The sequence below is a fragment of the Panthera tigris genome, chromosome B4 (assembly GCF_018350195.1).
Source record: "Panthera tigris isolate Pti1 chromosome B4, P.tigris_Pti1_mat1.1, whole genome shotgun sequence".
Taxonomy (NCBI): Eukaryota; Metazoa; Chordata; class Mammalia; order Carnivora; family Felidae; genus Panthera; species Panthera tigris.
Genome location: NC_056666.1, coordinates 82,282,967 through 82,301,292, shown reverse-complemented (window position 1 = coordinate 82,301,292; position 18,326 = coordinate 82,282,967). Strand labels below are relative to the sequence as shown.

The 18,326-nt window shown below is 46.3% G+C and overlaps 1 protein-coding gene across 7 annotated transcripts in view; it reads left to right on the top strand.

Moving 5' to 3' along the window:
• BAZ2A (bromodomain adjacent to zinc finger domain 2A) overlaps window positions 1–18,326 on the top strand; it is a 35,230-nt gene that overhangs the window by 2,356 nt on the left and 14,548 nt on the right. For 3 of the 7 annotated variants that reach the window (XM_007081511.3, XM_015537283.2, XM_042992551.1), the window contains 5 exons: window positions 3,068–3,152; window positions 13,733–13,870; window positions 15,446–16,039; window positions 16,920–17,105; window positions 17,704–17,922. In XM_007081511.3, the coding sequence (XP_007081573.2) occupies window positions 13,735–13,870; window positions 15,446–16,039; window positions 16,920–17,105; window positions 17,704–17,922 (1,135 nt within the window). In that variant the 5' untranslated portion in view covers window positions 3,068–3,152; window positions 13,733–13,734. Of the gene's footprint in view, window positions 1–3,067; window positions 3,153–3,361; window positions 3,783–4,694; window positions 5,693–6,619; window positions 6,940–13,732; window positions 13,871–15,445; window positions 16,040–16,150; window positions 16,275–16,919; window positions 17,106–17,703; window positions 17,923–18,326 lie in introns of those variants that run through there. The other 4 variants (XM_042992550.1, XM_042992552.1, XM_042992553.1 and 1 more) reach the window with 4 other exon arrangements.

Genomic DNA, 18,326 nt, shown 5'->3' with positions numbered 1-18,326 from the left:
AGCCTAGGCTATAGGCACTTTCGGGCCCTGCTCCACTTAGACCTTCAAGTTCAACTAAGCCCCATCTAAAGCTTCTCTGTAGCTCTCACCCCACCCCACCCCTCCTGGAGTTTAGGGGTCCGACCTCAGCACCCGCCAACCAGTCTAGGTGGGAAAGGCCTTCTTGAACCTGGGGTGGGCTGATCCAGCTTAGGAACGCTCCTCCAGAGTCAGGGAATGGGGGGAGGGGGGGTGGCAGAGAGGGCACACCCAGAATCTTCTGATTATGGGCTTAAGGGGCTGTTGGAAGATAGTAGGTGAGGGGCTGGAACTGAGCCTCTAAAGGTGTTGGGAGAGGCGTGGGAAGGTTAGCCTTCTCTGCTCAGATGCAAAAGTCCCCCACCCTAAGGAAGTTCAGACTTTCTCCATCCTCTTCTAAGACCACCATGGAGAAGCTCATTGGGGAGTTCCAAACAGGTATGTGAGCTGAGGGCGTACATATACCAACTTGCAGAGAAGAGGAGGAGGGCTTATGGTCCTTTTGATGGGTTATAAGAGAATCTAGCCTCCCCAAAATATAGAGGGGGAGGAGACTGTTTTGCACTAACCTGAAGAGGGAGGGGAGCAAGTTGGAATGGTTATTGGGTTGGGGGCTTTCTCTCTACTAGATCATATTAACACTATAAACTATTCAGCCAGGGAGGGCAAGGGAAATCTTTAATAATTACATCACCTCTGTTGGGGAATTCCCCCGCTCCAAGTCCAGCAGTGCCCCTAGCTCTGCCCCTTCTTGTGCTTTCATCCTTCCCCCACTGTTCCCCACTCCAGGATGAGGGGACAGGGTGTCTGGATTTGCTTCAGACTTTGAGTCCTGTTCCATTGGCTGGGAGGTAGCTGGGGGGAGGAAAGGATGGTCAGCAGTGGTGTTGGGCTTGAATTCCAGGGATATCTGGAGGGGGAGAGAAAGAGAGGTGGGTAGAGGGATGCAAACAAATTCCCTTCTTTCTTCCTTTCTTTTTCTTCCTCCCAGCCCCAGCCATCTGGCTCCAGAGTGGAGCCAGGCACTGTGGCAGCTGACCCCAGAGTCAGGGTGGTGCAGCAGGATCACAGGGAGGGTGAGAAAGGGGGAGCAGGTGCTAATTTTTCCCTTCTCATTTTCTTCATTACCCGTCCACTGGCGTGGCTTGAGAGAGGTTCAGAGTATTCCCTAGATATCCTTCTCACAGGTTGCTGAAAAGATGACCATTTGCCCCTTCCCCTTTCTAGTAGCTTCCTAAAGGGAGATGGGGTGGGTGATTGGCCACATCTGATGGGACTGAGGAATGTTTGGGGACATATGGGGTCAGTCTGCCCTCTGTTGTCTGAATGGTGGGGAGAAGCACAGCTGCTGCCTGGGGTGGCTTCTGACTAGAAGTAAATACCCAGCTGTTGGGCATATTGACACCCCACCCTCACCCTTCTTCAAAGAGTAAGGAAGATCTCTGCTTAGATGGGATGAGGAGGGGTCTCATTCAGGGAGGAAGGTAATTGAAGTCCTTCTGCACCAGATGGGAAGAGTGGATCTTGCCTCACTTTCTTTTCTAATCCCAGGTGGCCTTTCTATCCAAACACCCCTCTTTCCTACCGCTCCTGGCTGGGATAGTCCTAGGGGTTGCCCTGGAGACTAGGCCTGGGGCTCGGAAGGGGTGGGGGCAGTCAGTGGGGCACAGGAGTAACCGGCTCTTCCGGAGCATAGTGGAGCCAGCGGGTGGGTGTGTGTGGGTGTGTGGTGGTGGGGGAAGAGGCGTGGCTACACCCGTCTGACTGGAGCAGTCTCCTCCCCTGCCTCCCAACTCTGACTGGCCAGCTCTATGATTGGGGGTGGGAGGTAGGAAGATTCTCCCTCATCTGTCCTGGAAAAGGGAAGAGAAAAAGATATGTAGCTGCCCTTTAGGAAACCATTTACAAGCCCTAGCTCTCTTTTTCATCTGCCTTTATTTTTTTACTTTTTTATTTTGGGGAAGGTGGGGCATTCCTTAGCAGAAGTTTGCTGGATCCCTGCTTTCTCCAGAAGGAAGGACCTCTGTCCCCTGAGTGTGGCTCCTATTTAATTCAGATACTTAAGGTCAGCAGGCTATTGGGGTCCTTATTTTTTTCTTAACGGTGACCTATAAATCTATTATTTAGTCAGGGAAGAGAGAAGGGTTTTGATTTCTACCTGTCTGCTCCTTCCCCCTGGTAATCTGCTTTTCTCTGGAGAGGGAGAGAAACCCTTTTAACCCTCTTAAACCTCCTCACTCTGGCCCACACACTTTAAGACTCTGCTGAAGTTCGCTTTTTTATTAGCCTCTGAGCCGTTTGTAGTGCGGAGTAGTGTCTGTTCCCAAAACTGAGGAAGAGTCCACTCCTCTGTGAAGTAAGGAAATCCAGTCTAGACTGATGTATTTGGCCCTGCCTTGCCCCCACCCAGTTTTCAGATTTTCTTCCTCGCAGACCCACATAAGAAAAGGTATTTGTTGACCCCTCAAAACTGCCAGAGTTTCATTATTCACACTCCGTTCCTCTTCCAGAATATTCAGCCTGAGTTTTGCAATTGTTTGTATAACTGCATTGCATTGCACTGAATAGGAATTATCTTGAAGCCTGCAAAGTCTGTTGAGTTACAAGGAAAGGAAACCTGGTTTCTGGTCACAATTTATCCACTCTTTGACCTTGAACAAGTCAGTTAACCTCTCCAGGCCTTAATTCATCTGCCAAACAAGAGCAGATTGAGCTAGAAAATCTGTAAATTCTAACCTTATGTGACACTGTTCTCCATCCTGGGGCCCTGCATTAGACATTTTAGATGAGAACCAAACCCTAGTCCTCTATTTTTTTTCTTTCCTGTTCTTGAGTTTCATACAGTCCTCTAATCCTGTCAAAAAAAAAAAAAAAAAAAAAGTACTGGGATTATAGAATAGGTGGACATTTGGGGCATCTTAATTGCTGTGTCAATTTTCCGGGTAGTCCCCTGCCCCTCTGACCAGGTTTGGGCTAGACTCAGGTCTTGGCTAGACTCAGGTCTTCCTTGTCTGGTTCCAGAGCCAATGCTTCATTTTCCTACGCACAGGCATCTTCCTGACCCCCAGAGCCCTGCAGATGTCGCTGGGAAAGTGGTGATCCAGGCAGGACCAGGCTGCCCCCACGGGACAGAGGTGAGTGGTCAGCAGATGCTGCCGGCTCTTTCCTTTCTCCACCCCCTTATCAGGACTGAACTTCCCTGACTTCAGCTTCTACACTTCGTCTTTTCCGCTACACAGCCTGGGAAATAACTGCCACTGAAATGATCCCCTTCACTTCCACCTCCACCCCTGTTAAGGGACTGGATATGCCTTGGTCCTAAAATTTTGATCTAGTCTTTTAGGTTAATCTTTGGGACCTTGGCACGCCTTTCTGTTTGCTCATTGTGAAACAGGACCACAAGGAGACTTGGTGCAGAGGGAGCTGCTCGCAGGCTAGGGAGACACCGCGGCGCTAGGACCCAGATCCAGGTCTGGGAGCTAGGATGCCCGGCGCTAGGACCCGGTGGTGGAGGCCGAGGAGGGCGGCTCTCTCCCGGCCGTAGCTTCCCCGCCCCCCTCCGGCTTCGGCTCACTCCTCCCCCGCCGGCCATGTTGGCTCCGCTTGGGCCCCGCGGTTGAGCCGCGTCCCCCTCCCCCCTCCCGGACCCCAGACCCCCTCCCCCGCGGTCCCCTCCCCTCCTGGCGCCCGGAGCGCGGCCATGTGAACCGCCCGTACCCCGGGGAGAGACAAGCCCCGAGCCAGGCTGGACGCCGCCGCCTCAGGTCTGTTGGGCTACGTCTGGGGGCCTGAGGGGAGGGAGCCCCGCTTTTATCCTAGGCTTCCCTCAGGGAAGAGAGGCTCTAGTGCTGCCTAGAGCCTCGCCTTGGGCGAGAAGCTGACTTGAGCTTATTTCCAGTTAGGACCCAGCCCCGGGCGGGAGTCTCTCTGCCCAAGGGGCTTGGAGGAGAAGGGGGCTGCTGGGGCTGCTGAAGACCCGGGCGGGGGCGGGAGGAGCTATGGAGGCTCCCGGCGACGGCCGCGGCGACGACGAGGAGGCGGAGAAGACGCCTGGCTGGTGGAGATGACTCCTGTGGGGGACTCGGATGGAATCCCCGGGAGGGGCTCCACCTCCTTGGGTGGGGGTGGGGACTGCACGAGTGCGAAGGGTGGGTGAGGGGGTTCCCTGGGCGGGTTAAACACTCTGTGGGGATTGGGGCGTTTTGGCAGCGGCAAGTGGAGGGTGGAAAGGGGTTCGAGTGGTCTCAGGGTGTCTCCCTCACTGAGCGGCGCAGGTTCTCTTGAGCGTGGCGAGCAGGAGAGGGCCTTGCTGGAGTGGTGCTGTGCTTGGCTTGGGGCCCTCGAGTCCCGGGAGTCTCCCCCTCCGGGGATGGGGGTTCACAGGGCTGATGCTGAGACGTCTGCATTTGAGCTCGGCTTTTAGGGGCTGAAGGGAAGAATAAAGAGGGATCCCCCTTGGAAGGGGATCCCTCACTAAGGGGATCCCCATTTCCGTGACAGAAAAGATGACCCTGTATCATCCCTTTCTTTCCTAATGTTCCCAATTTTCATAGGAAAAGAAATGCCTATAGCAGACATCCTTTGTAGGATTTATTGGAGTGCGAGATGTGCGTCCTTGGGGGGGCGGGGGGGGGGGAGATGAGGGGGGTGGCTTCCACCTCCATCTGTACACAAACAGCCCCTCCCCCAAGCCTCCCGCAGGAAGTGGCCGGGAAATGGCAGCTGTGCGTTTGCTGCTGCGTCTCGTTGTTTTGAAATGTCCATTTTAATCAGATTTGGTTTCATTTTCTGAGGCCTTCTGGGCAAGCTTGGATCCTGCCAACAATGTGGTCTTAGAGTCCTTTCGTTTGACTTTTTCTTTCTTTCTTTCTTTCTTTTTTTTTTTTTTTTTTTTTTTTTTGTAAAGTTAATTTGTCAACTGGAAGTGTAGTCACTGCAGTTGACTCACAGAATCCCCATCCGTACCCCCACACCCCCCTCCAGAGCATCTCTGCCTCCCTGTCTGGATTCTTTTTTTCCTTGAGCTAGAGGTCATCGAGAAGCAAACTTAGTCATCCACCAGCCCTGCTGCACTTTCAATACAAGTGATGCAAATTCTCTCAGCATGGAAAGCTGCCAGGAAGATTTGGAATCTTTTGTGGCATGAGAGTGGCTTTTTAGGGTCCTGCTTAATATATTTTTAAGTATAACTTTCTGTATTGCAGAGCACCTTGTCAAGTGAGCTTGTGAGGTGACAAAGGGTAGACTCTGAGCATGGAATTTATTATGTGTTGGGATAGGTACTGATTTGCAGAGTGCAGGTGGTGGACTTGTTTCTCACTGGTGATTCTAGCCTAAGTCCCTATGGGAAGCCTGTTAGTTGATGTAGGGTACTGGAGGGTGTACCTTTTTAATAAGCAGAACCAACTAATAAGGAGAGTTAGCTGTCATATGACTTACTCTTTAGTACATAAAAGACACCTTCTATCTTCTCACTTCTTAGAGAGTGGTAAGCTTTTCCTTTGTTCTGCACAAAATCATGCGTCCAGGTTTTCTTTTTCTCCCCCCAGATAACTGCAGAAGATTTCAACTATAGCATATAGTGATGGACTGTGTGTACTATGTCCTGAGGCACTTTGTTAGACGCTGGGTTTGGTTTGAGAGGAGTTGGTGACAGGATTTTACGTTTTGAGAGGTGAGATTTTAAGATCGTTTGGACTATCCTAAAAACTGTTTAATGTTTAAGACTGGCATTTAAATAATTTTTTCAGGGGTGCCTGGGTGGCTCAGTCCGTTGAGCGTCAGTCTTCGGCCTGGGTCATGATCTTTCTGTTCCTGAGTTCAAGCCCCACGTTGGGCTCTGTGCTCACAGTTCAGAACCTGCCTGTTTCAATTCTGTCTCCCTCTCTCTCTCTGCCCCTCCTCCACTCACATTCAGTCTCTCTCTCTCTCAAAAATAAGCATTAAAAAAAATTTTTTTTTAAAGAATCTTTTCAGTATTTTCCAGTCACAAACCTCCCACCTGAACTGTTAGAGGTCCAGGATAAGAATGGATATATGGTTATGTGACAGCAGCAGCATCACTGTTAAGATAGTATCATTGCTGTGTTCAGTGGAGATTTTGGGGTTGATATTATGGAAATAATAACAAGTCCGGTGTCATTGTCCTTTTTTCTTGCCCCTCTCTTTGACTCGTTGGTTCTTTTGAGTTGCTTTTGATAGGGTGGATTTGATGCTGATTTTAAGTTCCCCTTTCTTCAACCTTTTTTTTTTTACCTAAGTTGGGACCTGACAGAATAGTAGTAAATTGATTTTCCTTGTTGGGGGTTAAAAAGTGAAGGAAGGGAAAAGACCACCTTTTTTTCAATGGACTCTTTAAAGGAAACCGTAGATTTTAATTCATTTGATACATGATTAATTAGCTGACTGAAGCAGACCTTTCCATGTCCTTCTTAAAAATTTTTTTTTAAACATTTATTTATTTTTGAGACAGAGACAGAGCATGAACAGGGGAGGGTCAGAGAGAGAGGGAGACACAGAATCCGAAACAGTCTCCAGGCTCCGAGCTGTCAGCACAGAGCCCCACGCAGGGCTCGAACTCACGGACCGCGAGATCATGACCTGAGCTGAAGTCTGATGCTTAACTGACTGAGCCACCCAGGTGCCCCTCCCTGTCCTTCTTGTAAAATGGATGCATTTTTCTATCAGAGCAGTGGATTTCTTAATATTGCTTCTTGTCTGTATTTCCTTCCTAAAGGAAATTTGAGGAATAGAGAGAACTGTGTGCGCTGACATCAAAGCCAGTCAGAAATCTAGAATGTGTGGAAAGGCTCATCTTGCCCTCTTGGTGGTTCTGGAATCAGGGGTTGCCAAGAGAGAAGCAAAGCTTGTTACGGTTACTGTGTCTTGCTGCTGTTGACCTTTCTTATTACCTTTGAAGAGGTTTGCTATGTTATATTCTTTTTTTTTTTTTAAGCTTTATTTATTTAGAGAACAAGTGGGGGAGGGGTAGGGGGGAACAGAGGATCTGAAGCAGGCTCTGTGCTCACAGAAGAGAGTTCGTTGGGGTGCTGGAACCCACAGACCATGAGATCATGACCTGAGCTGAAGTTGGACGCTTAACAGACTAAGCCACCCAGGCACCCCTGCTATATTATAATATTCTCTCGCTGTTAAAATAGCATAGGAGTTAGTCCAATAACTAGTATGATGTTTGACCTTGTATCTGATATGTACAGTAAGGCAATAATGCTGAAGTTTTTATGTCTTAGAATGAAGTATAAAACTTAGGAGGTATTTCCTGGGGCAAATAATCTTCCTAATTTTTTCTTGGGATATGGATGTCTTCATATACCCCATAGGCCAAGATTAATACTTAATCAGCATTGTTGCACATGGGTCAGAAGGACTATTTATGTATGTATTTATTTATTTATTTATTTTTGAGAGCGCGCGAGAGAGAACGCGCATACATGAGCATGGGAGGGGGCAGAGAGAGAGGGAGACACAGAATCTGAAGTAGGCTCCAGGCCTAGGCTGTCAGCACAGAGCCCAACGTGGAGCTCGAAGCCACGAATCTGGAGATCATGACCTGAGCCGAAGTTGGACACTTAACTGACTGAACCACCCAGGCGCTCAGAAGGCGCTCTTTAATCTCTGTGCTCAACATGGGGCTCAAATTCAGGACTTGGAGATCAAGAGTTGCATGCTCTACTGACTGAGCTAGCCAGGTGCCCCCAGAAGGACTTTATTTATTTTTCTTTACCAGCTTGTCAGTCTGAATAATTTTGAAATTATGAAATTCTGCAAAATAGAAAACCTGTCTTTGAAGAACTCTGCAGATGGTTCTTAGATTGGGTCCTGGCAGTAAAAGTAGCATTGTGTTACTGTGTTATTCAGTGCTTTGTCCATTTCCTAGTTATCGAGAATAATTAAGAGGGCATTTTATGGACTAAAAGGATAATCCAACTTTACCAAAAAATTCATCAAAAAACTAAAACATGAGGGTACTTAAGAGAACGGTGGTCTCACTACTTTTGGTCTCCTGAGATTAGATTCTTCATGACCTATCCCACTAAACAGGATCCTTAACCTGCCTGCTCAGTTCAGGTTTTTTTGGGAAGGGGATGTCTTCTTGAAGGAAAAGGCCAAGTCCTTAACTGTTAGAGCTGAAATTCTGAGAAACGCTTAGGGCTGAAAGAGGGAAATAACCTTGTTACAACCTCTGGAATGTGACTTTTACTGTCCTGCAATTTCAGACACACTTCCATTTCTCTGACAGTGGAGTGACCAGAGAGAACTGTGGCAGAAAACCTATCCAGATGATTATATTGTTCCTTTATTCAGTCAACAAATATTTTAATGTTTATTTATTTTTGAGAGAGAATGTGAACAGGGGAGGGGCAGAGAGAGGGAGACACAGAATATGAAGCAGGCTCAAGGCTCTGTGCCGTTAGCACAGAGCCCGACATGGGGCTCGAACCCATGAACCATGAGATCATGACCTGAGCCAAAGTCAGACAGTTAACTGACTGAGCCACCCAGGTGTCCTGAGTCAACAAATATTTTAAAACCTACTATGTAACTTGAGTGTTCAGTTAAATCAAGCAAAACATTTTACTAATTTAGAGCTCAAATTTATTGCCTCTGTACATTCTCACTACTTTCCTGTTTCCAGGCCTTATTTTCTGTAGGGGATAGCTGTGTAAAATATGTCAAAGTATGGGACCTCTCTTCTAGAAATTGTTACCTCTGTGAAGAATTAATTTTTGGGTTCTCTGAACAAAAACTACAGCCTTTATTAGATGAGTAAGCTGGCAGTGGCATAAAAGATAGATTTATTCATTCATTTGTGTAATCTGTGCATTCAACAAATATTTCTTTTGGTTCTTTTATGTACTTAGCTCTAAATTAGGTGCTGGACATACAATGGTAAAACATAATATCCAATTGATGCCGTAAAACCTACATAGTTTGGAAGAAATAAGGACAGAGAACAGTCATCTTTGTGTTCTCCTGAGCAGCCTAGACATAGCAATTGTCTTTGAGTAGCCCCCCTTAGTATATATAGTCTTCTTTCATCATTCTCCTGCCTCACTGCCCTGACTATGAAAGGGGTTAAAGAAACCACATTTTGAGAGAATGAGCCTCAGTCTGTACATGCTGTAGTCTGAGTCAGAGTTCCAAGGGAAGATTGTTACCAGGGCTGTCAGAATGGGCTGTCCTTTACTAGAGAAGAAGGCATGGGTTGGCACTTTGCACTCTGAATTAGTGGAGGAAAACAATTTAGCCAGGGAAGGGATTTTTAGATATAAAAGTAATCCCTCAGGGTGTGGGACAGGAATTGGGGAATGGGGCAGTTTTTGTATTAGAACAAGATTTTTCACCCTTGGCACAAATTATCTCTTGAACCAGAAGATTCTTTGTTGTGTGTGGGCTGTCTTGTGTATTGCAGGATCATTAGAAACATCTCTAGCTTCTGCTTACTAGATGCCAGTAGTATATACTTTTCAACAACAATTCTAAATGTCTCCAGAGGCAAAATCACCCCTGGTTAGGAACCACTTATTAGGGTATGGTAGGTGAATCCAGAGATGAGTAGAGTTGACAAATATCCTTTGTAACATTCACAATTATGGAGCCAAAAGATAGCGGTATGATTTATTTACTATACAGTAAAATTTGCGTTTCCTGTTTAATAAAAAGAAAACATTTGAAATCTCTTCCTACCTCTTCCCTCCTACCCTCCCTACTCCCCTGACGGCCCCCCCCCCCCCCCCCCCCCCATTTAGGAACCTCTCTGTGGAACTTTGGTATACTATATAGGAAGAATGAACCAAAAAGCTGCAGCTACTGCCAAAGTATCAGGCTGGATGGTTAATGTGTGTTGTCTTTCTGGGGGTAGCCTCAGAAGTCTGGGTGTTAGAATTGGTCAGGGCACCTGCAACAGTGTTGAAATCTATAATCTGTATTTCAACATTTTGTGCATTGTCAGCCTTTTTGTGTTAAAATCATGTCACAGATCCACAGGGTAAGTAGCTCTTCAATTGGGACTGAGGAAAACAGTTGAAAAGCAGCCTTATTTGGCTGTGTGGCAAGGGCTTTACTGCTTCAAGCATAAGGAGCAATGTCCCTTAATTCTTAAAAATGAAGCATAGAGTCTCTTAAGAGATCCATTTACATACTCCTGGGACTGGGCTGGGTGCTGGCCTGATTGTACTTCCTGGTCATGAGAGCTGTCTGCTATTCTGGGGGTTGGGTGCTGATTTCTTTTTTCATTTGGCCAAAATCCTATTAGTTCAAAGGGAGAGACTCTCCTTTGCTTTACCTGTTCTCCTTAGTAGGAGGGAGAGTATAGATGGGAGGGCATAATTTACCTTCAGGCATTATTGTGAAAAGCATCTTGGGTAGGAAGGTTGAAATGAAATAACCCTGGCTTTATTGCTGTCCACATTTTTGCATTCCTATGGTATGATCCCGTAGGTAAGTGACATCTGAAATCAAGAGTCAAGGGTAAAGAAGTCTGACTGGAAGGATTACCCCTAGTTTTATAGTACTGGTAATGGTTTCAAATTATATTTATATTTTGATCTTTGGGGCTGGTTATCTTTTTATCCTCACAAGCCATGGAGGTGAGTACTAAAATTTTTAGTAATCCTGAAACTAAGGCTCAGCAACATTAAGTAACTTGCCCAGGGTCACACAGCTAATAGTAGTAGAGTTGGGATTTGAATGTAGAGCCCACTATGTTGTGCTATTTTCACTGCACAGCACAAAGAGTATTTTATATTTCTAGGAATCTTCCTGTAAATGAAGCGATTGTGGTCCTGATGACCCTTCAGTGGAGGCTAGTGGGGAAACAGACCTCAGGCACTAGATAACTTCCCATTCCTTTTACTTATCTGATTTCTGTGAGCCATCCATTTATTCTTATTAGTATGTAATTTATGAGACCGGAAATGCTGTGCTCTCCCAGAGTAGCAGAGAGGAGAAGGTCACTAGTTTCCTCACAGATTCAAATAGAAATTGGAAAAATGAACTGTGGCCTATCATTGAGTGGAAGCATATCCTTTGGTGTACATAGGAGAGAAGGTGTGTATATGTCACACACACACCATGGGGGGTAGGGCTATGCATAAAACTGGGGGAGGAAAGAAGTGGGGATCCAATGAGATTGGCTCTCCAGGAATAGCATTTCTAGGACTTCCGAAATGAATTACTGCATGTCCTCTTTGCTCTGTGATGTAAGCTTTGGAAGGAACCTAACCTAACCTAGAAGATTAGGGAATGAACTTTCCTCCTTTCATTTCAGAAGGATCACTAATCTCATGATGCTTATTTTTCAGATCCCTCATTACTGAGGAGTGGCCCTTTTTAAATTGTAGGGAAATCCTGGGGGATCCTGAGGTCTTTTCTCTATAAGACCCAGTTTCTTTGACGCACAGCAGGTTTAGGTCTGCTGCTTATTTTAGAGTGAAGATGGGAAGCAGATCAATCCTAAAAACTTTTCCTCTTATATCAACAAAATACAGATTGCTTTTATTTTATTTTTTTTTAATTTCAGTTAAAATTGATAAAGGTAGGGACAATTAGGGTATTTAGCCTGGAAAATCTTCTAGCTATCATGTCATAAATACAGTTCATGCTTAGAACACCTAATGGTGTCTAATTTGCGTTATCTAGCGTATTTAAAAACATGATTTTTCCAAACCTTGGGCAGTGGTCATATGGTCATATATGTTTTTAATTCTTTAAAAAGTTTTACTTCTGATTCTTTTTAAATTTTTTTTTTTTTTTCAACGTTTTTTATTTATTTTTGGGACAGAGAGAGACAGAGCATGAACGGGGGAGGGGCAGAGAGAGAGGGAGACACAGAATCGGAAACAGGCTCCAGGCTCCGAGCCATCAGCCCAGAGCCTGACGCGGGGCTCGAACTCACGGACCGCGAGATCGTGACCTGGCTGAAGTCGGACGCTTAACCGACTGCGCCACCCAGGCGCCCCTTCTGATTCTTTTTAAAAAGAGGTTATTTAAAATGTCATCTTGATTTGCTTATTGCCTCATCTTGGGAGCTTGATAAAGAAATCTTTCTACCTTGCACCTGGTGGTTCAGTGGGTTAAGTGTCCCACTCTTACTTTTGGCTCTGGTCATGATCTTGGTGGTTCATGGGTTCCAGCTTGGAGCCTGCTTGGGATTCTCTGTCTCCCTCTCTCTCTGCCCCTTCCCCATTCACATGTGCGCCTGTGTTCTCTCTCCCTCTGGAAATAAATAAACTTTAAAAAACATTATTAAAAATATAAGTAAATAAATAGATTTTTCTACCTGAATTCTTCTGCCCTTTTTAAAAACATAGTAACCCAAGGAGTTGCTTTTTCTGTATTAAGACAGATCATGTTTCTTTTTATTTTTTATTATTATTATTTTTAACGTTTATTTATTTTTGAGACAGAGACAGAGCATGAACGGTGGAGGGTCAGAGAGAGAGAGGGAGACACAGAATCTGAAACAGGCTCCAGGTTCTGAGCTGTCAGCACAGAGCCCGACGCGGGGCTTGAACTCACGAACCGTGAGATCATGACCTGAGCTGAAGTCGGACGCTTAACCGACTGAGCCACCCAGGCGCCCCGATCATGTTTCTTTCATATCAAATTAATATGTACTACTACATCATAGGTATCTGATTGATGTATCAGACTTTTACAATAATTCTGGCTTCTGCATCTTTTCTTTCCTCTTATCTTTGCTCTGTCAAAGTTAAATATATTCTGACCAAGGGCTTTACTTCTTCTTCTTCTTAGTAGTATATCACCTCATATTCAGGACAAGGTGAAGAGCTTTTTAACCATACTGCCCCCCAAATGAGCCACCACCCTTTATAAATGTAAGATGTCCAGCTATTCTCTCTGTCACCCTTTACATTTAAGCCACAAAACTAAAACATTAGGAAGTAACCATATAGGTATAACAGACCAATATTCCTTTGGACACCCTCTTTAATCAGTTTTCCACCTCTGACATTTTTCTGAGCTATGTTCTTAGAAAACCATGAAAAAGGAGTAGAAGTGTTGCTGGACGATTTGAGTTTTGCTATTATGGTCCCCTTTCCTAAAATATATTCCTTCCATATTCCTTTGCTAAGGTACTATACTATCTTCTTCAGATGTTTAGGGCTGTGGATAGGATAACATGGAAATTATTTAACTCAAGTATAATAATAAAGCAGCAAATGTATCAAATGCTTTTTCTGCCAACAACCCCCATCTCCATGGTTTCCTATCAAAAAGATGGCTTTGAGAACCTTCTGTGGTCCCTGGGAATGGGACTCTGGCCTTACCTTGAGGGGAAAAGAAAAAAAAAAAAAAAGGATGGAGAAGGTTAAAATGTTATAATAGAGGGTTAATATCTAACATAGAGGGATAACCTAAACTGGAAGTTTAAGAAGTATGATTCACACAAGGGAAAGATTCCTTCAGGCTTATAGCTTGGTTTTTCTCACTAACTCTGTATCTCTATGAGTCTGACTTTAAAAGACTGTTTCTGTACGGTCATTGTCCAGTTAGGGGTATATTTCCTCCACCTCATCTTTCAACCTGTACCCTTACACACTCCCCAGTACTTAGGTAGGAGAAGGGTAAGTAGATGGAGGGGAGGGGGCATTCCCTCTAGAAGATTCCAGGTGACATAACCTTGTTTAACCGCCAGTATTTTTTTTCCCCTCTCTCTCCCCTCCTACAGAAATGGAGGCAAACGACCATTTTAACTTTACTGGCCTTCCCCCTGCACCTGCTGCCTCAGGACTGAAACCCTCTCCCTCCTCAGGGGAGGGCCTCTACACTAACGGGTCTCCCATGAACTTCCCCCAGCAAGGGAAAAGTGAGTGTGAGGGCCACATGGCCTGGGGAGGGAGTGGGCATCATTCCTTTAGAGCAGGTTGATGGGATAAGATTTGGCTCCCCTACCTCACAACAGCTCTTTTTCTTGCCAGGTGGGGAGGGAGGAAGTAAATCTTCAGAACTTCAGCTGCTGGAGAGAAAGCAAGTTTCTAAGAACAAGTTCTAGGGGTTTATGAAGTGATACTCTTAGTCTTGACTTAAGGTTGGAAAGGGTTAGAAAAACATCCTGGCTTGTTCATCTTAGCCTGCTCTTCTGTCAGCCCTGTTCCCTGGCTACTGCCAGAATGGTGAGGTGGCTACTGCTTCTGATAACTACTTGTGGACCCATGAGAGAGATAAAGGTCCAGCCCTCTGAGAAGCTGTTTTTAAAGCTTGGAGAAGCCAGCCCTAGGATTGGGGGTGGAGGGATTGGGTAAAGATTGGGATGTATTTGCCTTTCAGTTTGTGTAGCAAAGAAGAGGGCAGATGCTTGAAGTGTGTGTGCCACCCCTGTCCTTGAGAGTTGAAGATAGGGACAGGGAAGTTTTAAATGCTTACCTAGTTCCCTAGAGAGAAACGTCTATAATTCCAGACAGAAGTGTTGCTGCCAGGATCAGGTCTTTTCCTGGATTTGGCTTATCAATTGTTCTGTACCATAGCTGTGCCAAGTACTTCTCTAATCTTGCCTGGGTCTCAGGTACTTTATGCTTGGAAGCAGAGAGAAGCCCAAATGGTTTCCTCCTTCCTTGCAGCAGAAAAATACTGCTGTAGGCTTATACTTAACCACCTCTCCCTTCTGTTCTCCACAAGGGGGTTGCGGATAGAAGCTCCTTTATTACACTGAGGACCCTCCTCCCCCTCAGCTTCTTTAGTATCTGGTTCCTTTTATTTGAATTGTCCTCCAGTCTAGAGGTGGCCATTGGTGTTGAGAACTGAAGTCTGTAGTACTAGTCACGCAGTGATTTTTTTTTTTCCCCCTGCAATATTACCCTCCAGTTCCAATGGGGAGGGACCAAGCCCAGCCTTCTGAGTTGGGATCTTGCCGCTGTGGTGACTGCAGATTCTATTCTTAGCCCAGCACAAAGTGCTGGATCTGCATGTGCCAGTGAGGTGGAGGCTGTCCCTTCTGGTGCCACTGTGGGGCCAAACAGGCTCTGGGGTAAGGGGGGGGCCTGGAGAATTCAGTCATGCCACTTCCAAGGGAAGAATTCCTCTAGGGAATGAGGGTGGAGAAGAATGCAAGTCACTGTAGGGAGTCTGCAGGCAGCTTCATATAAAAAAATAAAAAAACCCTGAGCAGCAGCAACAGCCAGCTCTCTGCTGGTCGCTCCTGTGGTAGGCCAGGAGAGCTCCCCAGCCCCCTACTCAGCAGCCTCAGAAGCAGTTGCTAAGCTTACATCCAGGAGCATCTGGGTTTGGTGTTCCCTGGAGACTGAAAAGCTATAAATATAGTGGAGGGGGAATCCCCCTCCCCTTTACCTTCCCTTTTTCTAGTCAGTGCTGTTCTTTTGGTAGAGGTGGTAGAGTTACTTGCATACATATCTGTAACTGACCCTTTTTCCTCTTTCTCTGCCAGGTTTGAATGGGGATGTGAATGTTAATGGCTTATCTACTGTATCTCACACTACTACTTCAGGGATTTTGAACTCTGCTCCCCACTCCTCCAGCACCTCACACCTCCATCACCCCAGCGTGGCCTACGACTGTCTCTGGAACTACTCACAGTACCCATCTGCCAATCCTGGCAGCAACCTCAAGGACCCACCCCTTCTCTCCCAGTTCTCGGGGGGACAATACCCACTCAACGGCATCCTTGGGGGCAGCCGGCAACCTTCATCCCCAAGTCACAACACTAACCTTCGGGCTGGGAGCCAAGAGTTCTGGGCCAACGGTACCCAGAGTCCCATGGGGCTTAACTTCGACTCACAGGAACTGTATGATTCCTTTCCTGACCAGAATTTTGAGGTGATGCCCAATGGACCCCCTAGTTTTTTCACCTCCCCACAGACTTCTCCTATGTTGGGATCCAGCATCCAGACCTTTGCACCCTCCCAGGAGGTAGGCAGTGGTATCCATCCCAATGAGGCGGCAGAAAAGGAGCTGACTTCAGTTGTGGCAGAGAATGGCACTGGCTTGGTAGGCAGCCTGGAGCTGGAAGAAGAGCAGCCAGGTATAACTATGGCTCTGTGAGTTGGGTTGGGAGAGGAAAAAGGGGTCTGTGGGGGGCAGTGGCTTTTTGAGGTGAGGAAAACTTGTCTTTCCAGCTCTCTGCAGTGGAGGCTGATTTGCATGTTGGTGATTAGCAGAGCCAAGTGGCTGGTGTTTTTGTGGCAGCAGCACCAGCTCGAGAGTGGGAGTGCAAATTATTTCAAGCTCATGCAGAGCTGCTGGCCTGGAGAGGGCAGGTGGGCGAGCCTGAAACAGCCCCAACAGACACCCTGCATCAAGAAGGGCTTCTTCCAAAATATAGGAAGGGGTTGGGGCTTTAGCAGGGGGCATTGAGGCCAATTTTGACTTGGCTGTGGCAAGGCCAGACTGGGCTGCTAAAGTGGGCTGAGCCCTAGTAGTGATTGACACCTGAAGGAGGGAAGAAACAGGCAGAGCATACCATTGCTTGTTTACTCAGTTTCCTGTTGCTTGTTGTTGTTGTTAGCACTGGTACATGTGACAATCCTCTTATCTTTGTCCTCAAAATAGATAAATGCTTAGTTTGCTATTGATTCCACATATAAGGGTGACCACCCTGTAAAATCACAGGGTATTTTCTCTGTTTACCACCTGTTCCCACTAGATGGGGGAAATAGCTGAGAACATGACAGGGTTCTTGTCTCAGACCCCACTCTCTTCTCCCTTCTCTTTACCTGCAATAGGATTTTACTAGCACTGCTCACTAGAGTATCTTGGTATGATTGGGAATCCGACATAAAACTGGTACCCCTAATTACTGAAAGAATGAACATCCCTCTAGCAAAGACTGGCTGTCTACTGTAGCTGAATGAACCAGTTTAAGGCCCTGATTTTGACTTTTGCCCTCTTCTGGGATTTCCTAGAACTGAAGATGTGTGGCTACAATGGCTCTGTCCCTTCTGTGGAATCATTACACCAAGAGGTCTCAGTCTTGGTCCCTGACCCCACAGTGAGCTGCTTAGATGATCCTTCACATCTTCCTGATCAACTGGAAGACACTCCAATCCTCAGTGAAGTCTCTCTGGAGCCCTTCAACCCTCTGGCACCGGGTAGGCTTGGAGGCTGGCTCCATTCAATATGTCCATGCAGAAGGTAGCCAGCTCTGTCACCTAGAAGAGATAGTAAACCAGGGAAAGTATTTAGGAATTTGGGGCATTGGGGCCTCCAGATAATCCTGTGGCCAACCACAGGTTCATGCCACTGGCTGACTGGGCCAACTGCACTCTGAGCTGAATTGGTTCATTTCCCAGGTTCTCTCCTAGTGTTCCTTTTGGCCAAGAGCCCTGAGCTGTAATAATTCACTGGATAAGGACTTATTACCACACAGTTGGGCTATTTGAGTTCTCAGTAACTAGAAAGGAAACTGTTGCCAGTGAATAATTACCTTTTACCCCACTGAAATATAAGAAAGGCCTATTTTGTGACGGATGCTAGAATTTTCCGTTGGTGTGTGGGTTAATACAGAGTCAATGCTTTTCCCTTCATTTCTATTTCAAGCTTTTACAATCCCTAAAGTCTGGTGACTACTGTTTCAGGGAGAGACCTGTGATACGTCCTTAATTTAATATTAGAAAGATGGGAACTAGAATTGGGATATAATACCAGTATTTCTTAAATCTTGTTTTCTGATTTTTCCACATCCTGAAGAGCCAGTGAGTGGAGGACTCTATGGTATAGATGACACGGAGCTGATGGGTACAGAGGACAAGCTGCCTCTTGAGGACAGCCCTGTGATTTCTGCCCTTGATTGCCCTTCCCTCAATAACGCCACTGCCTTCAGTCTCCTGGCAGATGACAGTCAAACTTCAGCCTCTATCTTTGCCAGCCCCACCTCTCCACCTGTCCTTGGGGAGTCTGTCCTGCAAGGTAAGTGAAGAGAGGTAGGACAGAGAGTCTGTGGCCCAGGAAAAGGTGAGAGAACCAGTTCCATAGTTATAGTCTTAGGGGTGGGTGCCTTGCTGGGAGCTGAGGGGGCTATGGGATAGACTAAAGGCATAGGCTGTTACACTCTGACTTCTGCCCTCACCCAGAAGAACTTGTGGGAAAGGAGGAAAAAGGCCAGGGGCCTTACTGGCTCCAGGTAGAAGGTACTTCTTCACACAGTGACAGCAGCATCTTTGCTCTTTGACCTTCATGAATGGTTGGGGAGGATAGCCAGAGGCTACTTCTCATTTTCCAACCCCAGGGGAAAGCACTGGAAGTAATTCTGTTTAGCTTAGTCTAGGTTTGACTGAGTAGATTCTCTTTCTTTGTAGGACACTATTTTTTCT